The 13,575-nt window shown below is 38.4% G+C and overlaps 1 protein-coding gene across 2 annotated transcripts in view; it reads right to left on the bottom strand.

Moving 5' to 3' along the window:
• jag2b (jagged canonical Notch ligand 2b) overlaps positions 1-13,575 on the bottom strand; it is a 174,049-nt gene that overhangs the window by 79,591 nt on the left and 80,883 nt on the right. For both annotated transcript variants that reach the window (XM_062033854.1, XM_062033853.1), the window contains exon 3: positions 11,383-11,437. In XM_062033854.1, the coding sequence (XP_061889838.1) occupies positions 11,383-11,437 (55 nt within the window). The remainder of the gene's footprint in view (positions 1-11,382; positions 11,438-13,575) is intronic.

Below are 13,575 nucleotides of genomic sequence, written 5' to 3'. Positions count from 1 at the left end.
CCAATTGAACGTTTCTGTCAAAAACTGTATCCTGGTCTCTCAGCAGTGTGTGCAAAAGATGATGTATGCATATATTGAGGGCTCACTGTAGTCCACAGCTTCCACAGAGAATGTCCATGAATCAAAGTGGGATTGAAACTGGTAAACAATCTTTGTGGAAATGGAGGGGCTGTGATTTCCTTTCCGCCATAGCTTTGCAATGCACTATAGACCGCATTGAAGTGAGCACGCACACACATACACCTTCCTCTGCCGGGGACTGACACAATGTCAGACAGAATCAAGCAACAATAACAAATATAACCCCCGGCGGTTGCCAGATAGAGAACAATGGGCTGCGGGCTCGAGCCGGGCTCCGCTACCTCGGTGTCTAAACAGCAAACCCAGCCACCCAGTCCACTCCACTTCCTGCTCGATAAACACAAGGAAAACAGCCGGCTGCCTTTCCTGAGGACGCGGGTGTGTTGGAGGGGGGGGGGGGGGGGGGGGGTAAACTGTAGGATGTGATGCTGGAGGAGAGGAATCTAATGGACACACTGGCGAGCTCTTGCACAGGACAAGACAGGAGGCGGATGCTGACTAAGGCCAGGATTGCACTCTGATGTGTCACGGATAAAGAATACGTTCATGCGTGCACAGGTATACAACTTGTTTGTCCCACTCCTGAGTTAAAACAATATCTGTAAAAGCCCCCTATTGTGGGAAAAATGACTTTTTACTGATGTTCCAACTAGGGGTGCACGATCAATATCGGACCGATATTAGGAATCCGATAACAAAAAAAAATTGCTCTGATTAAAATGTAATGGATGCTCCAATAAGGTGACATTACCTGAATACAATACAATACCTGTAAAAATGCCATAGTGTGTAAAATGAAGTGGCAGGAATGTTTATAATAATAAAATGGGTTAGATTTACAAACCCCAAAACCAGTGAAGTTGGCACGTTGGGCAAATCGTAAATAAAAACAAAATACAATGATTTGCAAATCCTTTTCAATCTATATTCAATTGAATAGACCGCAAAGACAAGATACTTAACGTTGTTAAGTTGATTTCACCACATACGGTTCCGTAATATCACCAACCGGTTCGGAGAATCTGGAGAAATCACTGCATGTAAGCGGCAAGGCCAAAAACCAACACTAAATGCCTGTGACCTTCGATCCCTCAGGCGGTACTGCATCAAAAAAGCGACATCAGTGTGTAAAGGATATCACCACAGAGGCTCAGGAACACTTCAGAAAACTACTGTCAGCAACTACAGTGCGTCGCTACATCTGTAAGTGCAAGTTAAAACTTTACTATGCAAAGCGAAAGCCATTTATCAACAACACCCAGAAACGACGCCGGCTTCGCTGGGCCGGAGCTCATCTAAGATGGACTGATGCAAAATGGAAAAGTGTTCTGTGGTCTGACGAGTCCACATTTCAAATTGTTTTTGGAAACTGTGGAAGTCGTGTCCGCCGGACCAAAGAGGAAGATAATTGTTATAGGCGCAAAGTTCAAAAGCCAGCATCTGTGATGGTATGGGGGTGTATTACTGCCCAAGGCATGGGTAACTTACACATCTCTGAAGGCACCATTAATGCTGAAAGGCTTCGTAATAAAAGAGTGTGGGTACTAGACTGGCCTGCCTGTAGTCCAGACCTGTCTCCCATTGAAAATGCGTGGCGCATTATGAAGCCTAAAATACGACAACAGAGACTCTGGACTGTTGAACAACTTAAGCTGTACATCAAGCAAGAATGGGAAAAAATTCCACCTGAAAAGCTTCAAAAATTGGTCTCCTCAGTTCCCAAACATTTACTGAGTGTTGTTAAAAGGAAAGGCCATGTAACACAGTGGTAAAGATTCTGCCATTAAATTCTAAATTACCGGTAATAATTATTTGCAAAAAAAAAAAAAAAAAGTTTCTTAGTTCGGACATTAAAAATATCTTGTCTTTGCAGTCTATTCAATTAAATATAAGTTGAAAAGGATTTGCAAATCATTGTATTCCATTTTTATTCTGGATTTACACAACGTGCCAACTTCACTGGTTTTGTAATAAATAAATAAATAAGTTTAATATATATATATATATATATATATATATATATATATATATATATATATATATATATATATATATATATATATATATATATATATATATATATATATATATATATATATATATACACACACACACACACATACCGCATCCCTACTATTTACTACTGCAGTATCTTGTAACAGACATTTTCGCCATGTTTGATTGGGGTAATATATGCTAACAGCTGATTATCGTAATCGAACTCAAATTGATGAACAATCACGATCATATAATCGCTCAGGTCTAAGGGGACTTATGATGAACTCAGTCTTTTCTGACATAAATGTTGTTACAATGTTGGATACTCACGTTAAACAATGCCAAAGCATCAAATCATAAGGTACATATATTTATGCGTGAGCTTGCGCGCAGCTTTATATGCCACTCATATAATCTTGGAATCTGCATAATAACACAGACCTGCGACTTGCAGTGACAAAAATGCTGGTAAAACATTTTTATGCACGGTCTGAATCGATCGGTGAGTGTGCAGGTGTACCAATTGTTGTGACCGGGTGAATCTACATAGTTTTTTTCTTTTCCACCGTGCCCAAGGAAAAAAATAGCGGTAACGACTTTAAGACATATATTTAAACAGTGTACATTTTCGAAAGATAAATTATTAAAAGTTTGGAAAAGGTGGGGAGAGTGGTTTCATTCGCAATCTGGAAACGCCTCCAGAATCGAACATCTTGCAGACATACTTAAAAACTGGTTATAAATGTGAATGTGGAGCAAAATATACATCAAAACATATCCAATACATGTTAGACCAGTGATTCTCAAACTAGTACACCAAAGAAGTGTGTAAATATGTGCTTTATATGGAGTATCATTGTGGATGATGTTTGTGCATTGTGTGCTATGTTACAGTAGCCAAAAATGTCAAATAAACTTGTTAAATAAAACCTCTGCTTTGTTTTTAATGCATACTAAGGCCTACAATGCTACTGAATTTCAATGTTAGCTATTATGGTGGTACTTGGAGAGCCAATTCTTATTTGAGGTGGTACTTGGTGAAGAATGTTCGATAAACACTCATCCAGACGACAAGGAAGTGTTTTCAATGGAGATTAAAATGATCATAGGCCCCCTTTGAGTTTGTTTTAAAGGTAAAGTTTCCTTTTTTTAAAAAAAGACATTATTGTTTGTACATCTTTTTTTTTTTTTTTATTAATGGACGCCTGATTAATATTTAGGTAAAATATCTGTGACACAAATCAGAGCCTTGAGGTTTGGCCATCATGAGTTCCCTCAAAAAACATGAACTACAAAAGTTCCCTAAACAAAGTGAATTTCTAACCTTAAAAGGCACAAATCCAATGCCGTACATGTTGATTTGTTACGACACCGTTAAAAGTGAAATAAGCCGAGCCAAACGATGCACTTAACGCTCGGACAATCGTAAATCAACATTACGAGTGTGAGCAGGCTATCCCACCTGTCAAACAGGAGCTATAAAATGTAATATGCAACGTTCTGCCACTACAAGCTGAACCGCTTTAAGATCGTTACCGGGGGATGCGCATTTGTTCCAGATGCTCGTGTCTTCAACCCGTGACGTTAGGGCTGAAGTGGGCTGATGTTGGTGATGTCATCATGCACAAGGCAGCAACGATCACTTACTTCAATTTCATCATTTGGCATGAAAAGTGAATGATTATTGGGCTGAGAATATGATTTATTCTGTTCTTAGACCCAAATACCTGTACGTGTATCATGTAAAATAAAAATAAAAAAATATATATATATTAGGGCTGCAACTAACGATTAATTTGATAATCGATTAATCTGTCGATTATTACTTCGATTAATAATCGGATAAAAGAGACAAACTACATTTTTATCCTTTCCGGTATTTTATTGAAAAAAAACAGCATACTGGCACCATACTTATTTTGATTATTGTTTCTCAGCTGTTTGTACATGTTGCAGTTTACAAATAAAGGTTTATTTAAAAAAAAATAAAAAAATTAAAAAAAATGTAAAAAGCTTCTGCACATGCGCATAGCATAGATCCAACGAATCGATGACTAAATTAATCGGCAACTATTTTTTATAATCGATTAGTTGTTGCAGCCCTATATATATATATATATATATATATATATATATATATATATATATATATATATATATATATATATATATATATATATATATATATATATATATATATATATATATATATATATATATATATATATATATATATATATCCCTGTTAACACAGACCTGCAAAAACAACTAAAAACACAGTGCTGTGCATGCCAGGCCAGTGGGATAGGACATCATACTTTTTAATGATCATATAGTGGGGAAATTCATTAAGTAAATAAATACGCAACTGATCTTCAGAGTACAGTTGCGCGATATAGACAACATACGATATAAATTTGGCCGAGATATGTCGTGATATTTCATGTTGATTGGGGGTGCACAAAAAAAATTGATTCCACATCACCATTCATATGCTGCGTTTCATTTACCAGGGAAGTGGGAAGTCGGAGCTGGGAATGGCGTCACCGCCGAGTTGAGAACGTTCCAGTTACGAAGTCGGAAATCAAGATGGCCATATCCACCAAAGCAATTTTTGTGTTTGCCTTGTCTAAATATAAACAACCTACATGTACCGGTACTCTTTTTGCATCCTTTAAACACGGTGGACGAAGAGGAAACAGATGCTATTGCTCGCTGTGTAGAACGTACATACCACATGATATAAATGTAGTTTACACTACAGTGACGTTACCGTATATAAACGTACAAAAATACATTGCATATAGTATACATTGTATATATACATTCTACTGTATATAAAAACTAATCAGAAGTGCTAATAACAGATATTATAGAAGCGGATATCATTGTTTACATCCAGAGCAGCCATCTTTGATTCGAACCAGGAGGTTCGTTCCGACTTTTCGAGTTGGAAATCCGACCTCCAGTTGAAATTCCGGCAAGGAATTTGGAAATTACAACTTCTCAGTACAAATGTAACGCACCGTTATTTATACTGAAAATCTATTTTTCATTAATTTGGTATGGAAAAAATGTGAAAAAATATAGAAATTGTGTTGAATCGAGGATCGGTTCTGAATGCAATGGTTAGCCCAGGAATCGGATCGAATTGTTGGGTGCTCAAAGATTCACACTCCTATTGATGGCACTTTCTCGCTGTGTCCCGCAAATTTGACAGCAACGAGCGAACAAACACATCCTCAACGCAATAAAACATTCTAGCTAGCGGCTAACGTCTCCCCACAGTGCAAAGGCACTTCTAAGTCAGCAATCCTCACCTCCATGGCGACGAATTAACTTAGTATCATTGGAGGAAAAGGAATAGCCCAACATGCTACACTACACACCGTAGCAGGATATGCTAGCCGCAAGCTAGCGCTCTTGGAAAGTAAACAAAGGTGGGGCGGATCGATACAAATATCGACAATAACGATACCTGGTATATTATTATTTGGTCGATACTACAGTGGTTAGATCGACATTTTTTAGCATCAAAAAATAATTGGTCGTTTTAGTTATGGTTTACAAACTCAGGAAATATGAAATGGGAGTTTGCCCAACCAGTTTGCACATGCTTTGTGGACTTGGAGAAGGCATTCGACCGTGTCCCTCGGGAAGTCCTGTGGGGAGTGCTCAGAGAGTATGGGGTATCGAACTGTCTGATTGTGGCGGTCCGCTCCCTGTACGATCAGTGTCAGAGCTTGGTCCGCATTGTCGGCAGTAAGTCGGACACGTTTCCAGTGAGTCGCCGATTCTGTTCATAACTTTTATGGACAGAATTTCTAGGCGCAGTCAAGGCGTTGAGGGTATCTGGTTTGGTGGCTGCAGGATTAGGTCTCTGCTTTTTGCCGATGATGTGGTCCTGATGGCTTCATCTGGCCAGGATCTTCAGCTCTCGCTGGATCAGTTCGCAGCTGAGTGTGAAGCGACTGGGATGAGAATCTGCACCTCCAAGTCCGAGTCCATGGTTCTCGCCCGGAAAAGGGTGGAGTGCCATCTCCGGGTTGGGGAGGAGACCCTGCCCATAGTGGAGGAGTTCAAGTACCTCGGAGTCTGGTTCACGAGTGAGGGAAGAGTGGATCGTGAGATCGACAGGCGGATCGGTGCGGCGTCTTCAGTAATGCGGACGCTGTATCGATCCGTTGTGGTGAAGAAGGAGCTGAGCCGGAAGGCAAAGCTCTCAATTTACTGGTCGTTCTACGTTCCCATCCTCACCTATGGTCATGAGCTTTGTGTTATGACCGAAAGGACAAGATCACGGGTACAAGCGCCCGAAATTAGTTTCCCTTAGAGATAGGGTGAGAAGCTCTGCCATCCGGGGGGAGCTCAAAGTAAAGCCGCTGCTCCTCCACATCGAGAGGAGCCATATGAGGTGGCTCGGGCATCTGGTGAGGATGCCACCCGAACGCCTCCCTAGGGAGGTGTTTAGGGCACGTCCAACCGGAAGGAGGCCACGGGGAAGACCCAGGACATGTTGGGAAGACTATGTCTCCCGGCTGGCCTGGGAACGCCTCGGGATCCCCCGGGAAGAGCTGGACGAAGTGGCTGGGGTGAGGGAAGTCTGGGCTTCCCTGCTTAGGCTGCTGCCCCCGCGACCCGACCTCGGATAAGCGGAAGAAGATAGATGGATGGATGGAAACTCAGGAAATAAATCCCTGGACACATGAGGGCTCTAAGGGCACAAATCTAAGGATTTAAATCAGAGCCAATAAAAATAAATAATTTAAATATTTAATTGATAATGTTACAGCGCCATTCTGTTTTTGAACGAGTTGAGAGAGGACAGGCGGGAAGTAAGGATGTGCGATACGGCCTAAAAGCTATATTGTGATGTATACCGCAGTCTAAGTCCCAATATATATTTTTGGTAGGGATGTAACGGTAGTATTGCGTTTTTTTTAAATCGTCACAATAATGCCGTGACGTCTGACGGCGTGAAACAAAAACTTAGTAAGTGTAGTTTTTTTCTGGCGCTTTTACCTTGGCCGGTCTAAAAATAAACTACATTTCCCATAAACCTCTGAGCAGCGCGGGACTGGAAGGTGGGGGTGTGGAACGCAGTAAAGAGGACAAAAGGAGGAAGCATGTGGGAGAAGTGTGAATGGAAGACAAATTGGTTTTTTTAATGCACATTTCCTGAACATTGCATCAAAGTCTATCCATAACTGTGAGTTACCTTGCTAACAAACAGACAAACAAACCCTGGAAAAAACATAACCTCTTTAGGGGAGGTCTGCGTACTAAAGCGCTATCTTTTCTATCAAGCGTTTCAAAGACAACACCAACGCAGAGGTCAAGTGTCTGGCCAAAGCGCGGACTCTGCACACCGCTAGCTAGTTAATAAACCATCACCCGGAAAAAATATTTGAAGCCAGCAAAGCTAAACATACATTTTTGAGGTATTTACATTTTTGACTTTATTCATATTATTAAAAGTTAAATTGTCAGATCAGGCGGTGTGCCAGCAAATTAAGGGTTCCAGGTTCGATTCCCGCTTCTGCCATCCGAGTCACTACCGTTGTGTCCTTGAGTAAGACACTTTACCCACCTGCTCCCAGTGCCACCCACACTGGTTTAAATGAACTTAAACATGTAGATAATGGGTTTCACTATACAAAGCACTTTGAGTCACTAGAGAAAAGCGCTATATAAATATATTTCACTTCAATATTTGCTTGAAACAGTGGATTTTTCTGCACAATTATTTGCACTTGAAAAAACATGTTTGTAGTAATGAATATGAATAGAACTTTTGAGAATCATGTTTGTGTTCAATTACAGTAAGTAAATATATCCTATAGCTTACCCCATCCATGGAGTGAATGGATGATGGTTTCTCTGAGAAAAGTGCTATATACAAAACCCAAAACCAGTGAAGTTGGCACGTTGTGTAATTCGTAAATAAAAACAGAATACAATGATTTGCAAATCCTTTTCAACTTATATTCAATTGAATAGCCCATGTGGTGATATCCTTTACACACTGATGTCGCTTTTTGATGCAGTACCGCCTGAGAGATCGAAGGTCCGTAATATCATCGCTTACAGATTCTCTGAACCTTTTGATGATATTACGGACCGTATATGGTGAAATCCCTAAATTCCTTGCAATAGCTGGTTGAGAAATGTTGTTCTTAAACAATTTGCTCACTCATTTGTTCACAAAGTGGTGACCCTCGCCCCATCTTTGTTTGTGAATGACTGAGCATTTCATGGAAGCTGCTTTTATACCCAATCATGGCACCCACCTGTTCCCAATTAGCCTGTTCAACTGTGGGATGTTCCAAATAAGTGTTTGGTGAGCATTCCTCAACTTTCTCAGTCTTTTTTGCCACTTGTGCCAGCTTTTTTGAAACATGTTGCAGGCATCAAATTCCGAATGAGCTAATATTTGCAAAAAATAACAAAGTTTTCCAGTTTAAACGTTAAATATCTTGTCTTTGCAGTCTATTCAATTGAATATACCGGTAGGTTGAAAAGGATTTGCAAATCATTGTATTCTTTTTTTTAATTTACGATTTACACAACGTGCCAACATTACTGGTTTTGGGGTTTGTAAATCTAATCAATTTTATTATTATTATAAACATTCCTGCCACTTCATTTTACACACTATGGCATTTATACAAAGTAATTTTTTGGGGGGAAATTCCACAATAATATTGTACCGTGGCCTTAATACCGTGATAAAATGGTACTGTGCGGTTTTGATATTGTTGCATCCCTATTATTTAGCATATAATTTAGAATAAAACCATTTTAAAACGGGTTACAAAGGCTCCTAATTTGGCTTAAGGCATACTTGCAGAACAAAACTAGATCATGTCAACATGCATTATCACGCACGGTATGATAGTTAAAAGTTATATCATTTATATCGTATATCGTCTATATTGCAGAACCCTAATGGGAAGGAAAAAAAGCCTACCAATCACAGCTCTATAATTTTTTGGGGAGGCGCGCATATAGGTCCGCCGGAGGCTTCGGAGCCAGCAGGCGTCAGTCATGCAAGCTATGCGAGGGCACATTTCAGCCTTCAGAATGGCGTCAAAACAGTGCCAAAATTAGCGAGCATAAAAATCAGACTCTGTTTGCCAAGTGTTTTGAGATAAGAGCGGTCTCTCTAATTGTTATGCTTTGATCTACAAGGAAAACTTTAAGTTAAGACTAGCAAATGGCACAATGAAGCCTGTAAGATTAACTGTAAGTAACTTTCTTATTCCAAGCATGGGACAGAAAACAAGTGAGTGTGAAGGACAATGCTGAGAAAAAAAAAAGTGGATGATATTCATTGAATTAAAGAAATAAATCATCAAAAACATGACAGACTTGGTGCAGCAATTTGAGCGAATCACTGCCAGTCCGCACCATACTAAAGCAAAATGAGTCAAATGTTAAAATAATGCCTAAACAGCAGACATTTATCCACAAAACTATTAAAAAGCTGCTGAAGGTGTGTGTAACGGTGAAGCAGTGTAATTAAAAGTTGTACATTATTATTAAATTACTTCATAAAACTACTGTTCTTGTTAGTAGTACATTCGATTGGATTGTTTCTATACATCATTATCTAAAAGTTGTTTTATTAAAGGCATGCTACATGTTAAAATTGGTATAGTGATTCCAATTCATTACAATGGGAGATGCTGATTTGAGGGAAAAAAATAATTTTCTGAGTTAACAGCTCCGTCACAGAACCAATTAGGCTCGTAAGTTGAGATACTACTGTATTTGAATAATTATACTACCAGAAGAAGAAAAAAAATACCACAATAAAAGGCGCAAAAACACACAAGGAGCAACTTGATAAAGTCTCCTTGAGAAGCCAAAAGTGTCAAAATATACCATATTCACATTCATAATGACTTGAGGCATATTATACATCAGGGTCACTTCATCTGCTGGCAGAAGTTGTTAAATTTAAACGTGGTAAAAACGTGACTCTAAAGTGAATACCTTGTGGGGACCACAGCGGCCCACAGTTAAATTGAGGTTGAGGTCAGTTGTCAAGTTAGTATAGTTCAGTTCAGTTTCAGTTTATTTCGAACATGCATCCGATACAATGTAATGCATCACACAATTCCAGTTGTTTCATTACAGGACTTCCGAATAGGAGTTGGAAGAAGCAGAGCTTATTTAATCCTACCTCTTTTCATATCATAGCAATTTTATCCAATGTCCTTGTTCTCTGTAACAGAACAGTGAACAAATAAATAATAAATAAACAATATACCATAGTAAGCAAACAAATAATAAACACATAAATAATCTTTGTCTCCAAAAAAAATAAAAAGTTATTCATTAGGGGTGCACAAACATCTCGATTCTTATTTATACCGATTCTAAAATGATTAAATAAATTTCAAAAACCGATTGGGTCAAAAAACTGAAAAAAATAAATAAATAAAATAAATATATATATATTTTTATTTTTGTTATATTTGTATTTATGTTATTATATATATATATATGTACATTTTTTTTTTTTTAATGGAAGCTATTTTTAAAATGACGTTTTTTCAGGTCATCTCCATGCAACCATAATTAGCTTTTCTAACCTCAACCTGTTTTGAAAAAGTATCATTATAATTGTAATACCAAATACATTGTGGAAATCGCTTTGAATCAAGCATGGACTCTGAATCAAATGGTCACCCCAGGAATCGGAATCTAAACAAATCGTTAAGTGCCCTAGGTTTCACAGCCCTAGTATTCATTAAACATTAATGTGATCAACCCTACGCAACCTGGTGACGACCCCTGTACATAAACCGGAGACTATGATGTCAAATTCTATTTCTTCTCCATTGTCTGCATTCATGAGTGGAGGTGTGTTTGATGTGGTGGACTAAACAGGATGTGACGGACAAGTGGACAGAGGACAGTGCGGTATGGAAATGCGTCCATGATTCCATGCACACACAAGGTTATCCGAGACTCGTGAAAAATGCCGAGGGATTAAGGGCGCGCGCAAACACTTATAGTCCGCAAAAGATTCCTTCCAGCGCAGTGCTACCGCTCAAACGGGAAAAAGAGGGGATGTACAGGAGTGGAGGACATTTCCGGAGGAAAACAGGATACAGCTGGGCAAGCACTGACGGCTGCCTGTATTGTATACAGGACGCCTTGGGAAGGTAACTATGGTATGTACAGTATTTCCTCCAGTAAAATGCCGCAATCACCACACAAAATGCGACAGAAACTCAATGTTATCTGGCAGAAACACACGTTAGCGTTGAAATATGCCGGTGGTTCACTTACGGTTCCGGGTCACGTTGTCCCAGTCCCAGGCCTCTACAATTAGGGTGTACGTCCGCTGAAGAAAGAAGACAAAAAGACACATTAATGAACATTTATGTTGCGTGCATTAAGGATGTAACGATAAACGGCATTAATGATAACTGTGGTTAAACTTCCGAAAGTTAATATTACCATTTTAAAGTATAATGATCAAAATTGTGATTGACAACTGCACTCTGATAAACTCACAAACTGATTGGCGCTGGCCTGCTCGCTTGAATGCTAACATGAAAACAAGAGACATTAACGTCTTTCCCTATTAACAACATACTAAAAAGCTCAACTTAAACACGTTGCTGTCTAAGCAACTAATATATTCAATTGTGCACATTGAACCTACAACTACAAGCGGTACGGTCTTAGAACAGAGTGATCATTCTATACTTAGACTTAGACAAACAAGGGAAATTGTTCAAATTGTTTTATTTTTTATTTTTCTTATTTTTATATACTCAGAGGTAAAGGTGCACAGAAAAAAAAAATCGATTCACAGCCAAACAGAAAAAAAAAGGACATCTTTTAAACTTTAATATTATTTAATAATGCAACAAGTGTTATATTAATATACATTCTAAACATGTTTTTTGTTTTAAATAAAAATAAATATCTGCTTGACTTATGACTTTAAAGCAAGTTACCCATCAAAGTGTAAAGTGTAAAAAAAACAACTGTAGATTTTAACTATAAAAAACTGGTAGCTCACTCACCAGAATTTTATTTTGAAAAAAAAAAAAAACTGTGGCAACATTTTCAATTTACAATAATGCACCGTAAAAACAACAATCGTATATTTTACGGGGGAAAAAAAAGGGTGCCACAGTTTTTTCCCATAGTAATTACACTGTAAAAAACAACCGTAGATTTTACAGTAAAAAAACAACAACTGGAAGCTCAGTCGCCATAATTTTACTGTTAAAAAACTGTGCTACTATGCTGAAAATTTTACCGAAGAATTTTGCCGATTAAGCTGCCACGTACCTGTATTTGCCATGAAATCTACAGATTTATTTTTAAATTGTAGGAGGAAAAATACATAATCAAATGTATAAGCAATTGTGAAATAATAGCATGAGACAAATCCCTATATATTTATATTCTTAAATACATACTCACTGTTACTGAGGGCAGCCATAACTACGATGAGTCCTCAATGAAAATGAGTTTGACATCACTCATATAGACAATTGATTTAATCTTTAAATCACATTCTAAAACGCGTTACTTCAAAAACATACATTTTGATGTTGAAGACCCTAACGAGTCCAGGGTAAAAAATTAGGGCTGGGTGATAAAACGACATCAATATGTATCGCTATAGCGACCTAATCAAGATCAATAAAAAACGTGTTTGATAAAACGTTCGAACATTTTTTTAAATTCTTTGTCCGAAGAAAGCGGAAGTTGCAAAGCAAGGTTGGTTGCATGAACAAAGACACAAGCTCTCTGGCAAAGCAGGAAGTGATCACTGATTAGTTGGAGTGACAGGCTAACAGCCAATCAGGTAGCAGTATCAACTATCAAATTTGGTTGCTCCAACTTGTTGCCTCGCGGCTGATTTTCAGCATGGAGTGAGAAGAGGAAGCAAACATGAGTGCTGCAGACAGCAAATAAATTATGGATAAAACAAGAAAAGCCACCTCGACAGTATGGCAGTTTTTTGGATTTTTTCCAAACGGACCGGAGTCAGAGCAATGTGGTCTGTAAATTACGCAAGGTGCTGGTCCCCGGTAATACCGAACAACATTAGCCGTGCTTACCCTTTAGAGCAAAGCTGCAACTTGCTCGCACTGAACCAGCAAAAATTATTCCTTAGGTTTCTCCATGTTTACATTGTCATACTTTGCATTGTTTTGTTTATTTACTAGAATTAGGACAGTACATATTCATCAATGGGTCAGCAAAAACAGCTTCAACATAAATATGCTGGATTTAGCACAAAAGATAAATAGCATCCATTGTTCTAAGGCAGGTAGAAAAACACAAACAGTCTCCCCTGGTTAGTGCTCTGTTTCTAATCAGAATCAGAAGAGTTTTTATTGCCATTGTTTGAGAATGGGTTCACAAACTAGGAATTTTACTTGGCACAATCATGAATCTACTGTTTTGTTTAGTTTTGGAGCATTCACACACCAAAAATTAAGCATTTTACACCAA

Source organism: Entelurus aequoreus, linkage group LG23, assembly GCF_033978785.1.
Source record: "Entelurus aequoreus isolate RoL-2023_Sb linkage group LG23, RoL_Eaeq_v1.1, whole genome shotgun sequence".
In the NCBI taxonomy this organism is placed as follows: domain Eukaryota; kingdom Metazoa; phylum Chordata; class Actinopteri; order Syngnathiformes; family Syngnathidae; genus Entelurus; species Entelurus aequoreus.
This window is presented reverse-complemented; position numbering and strand designations above follow the sequence as displayed.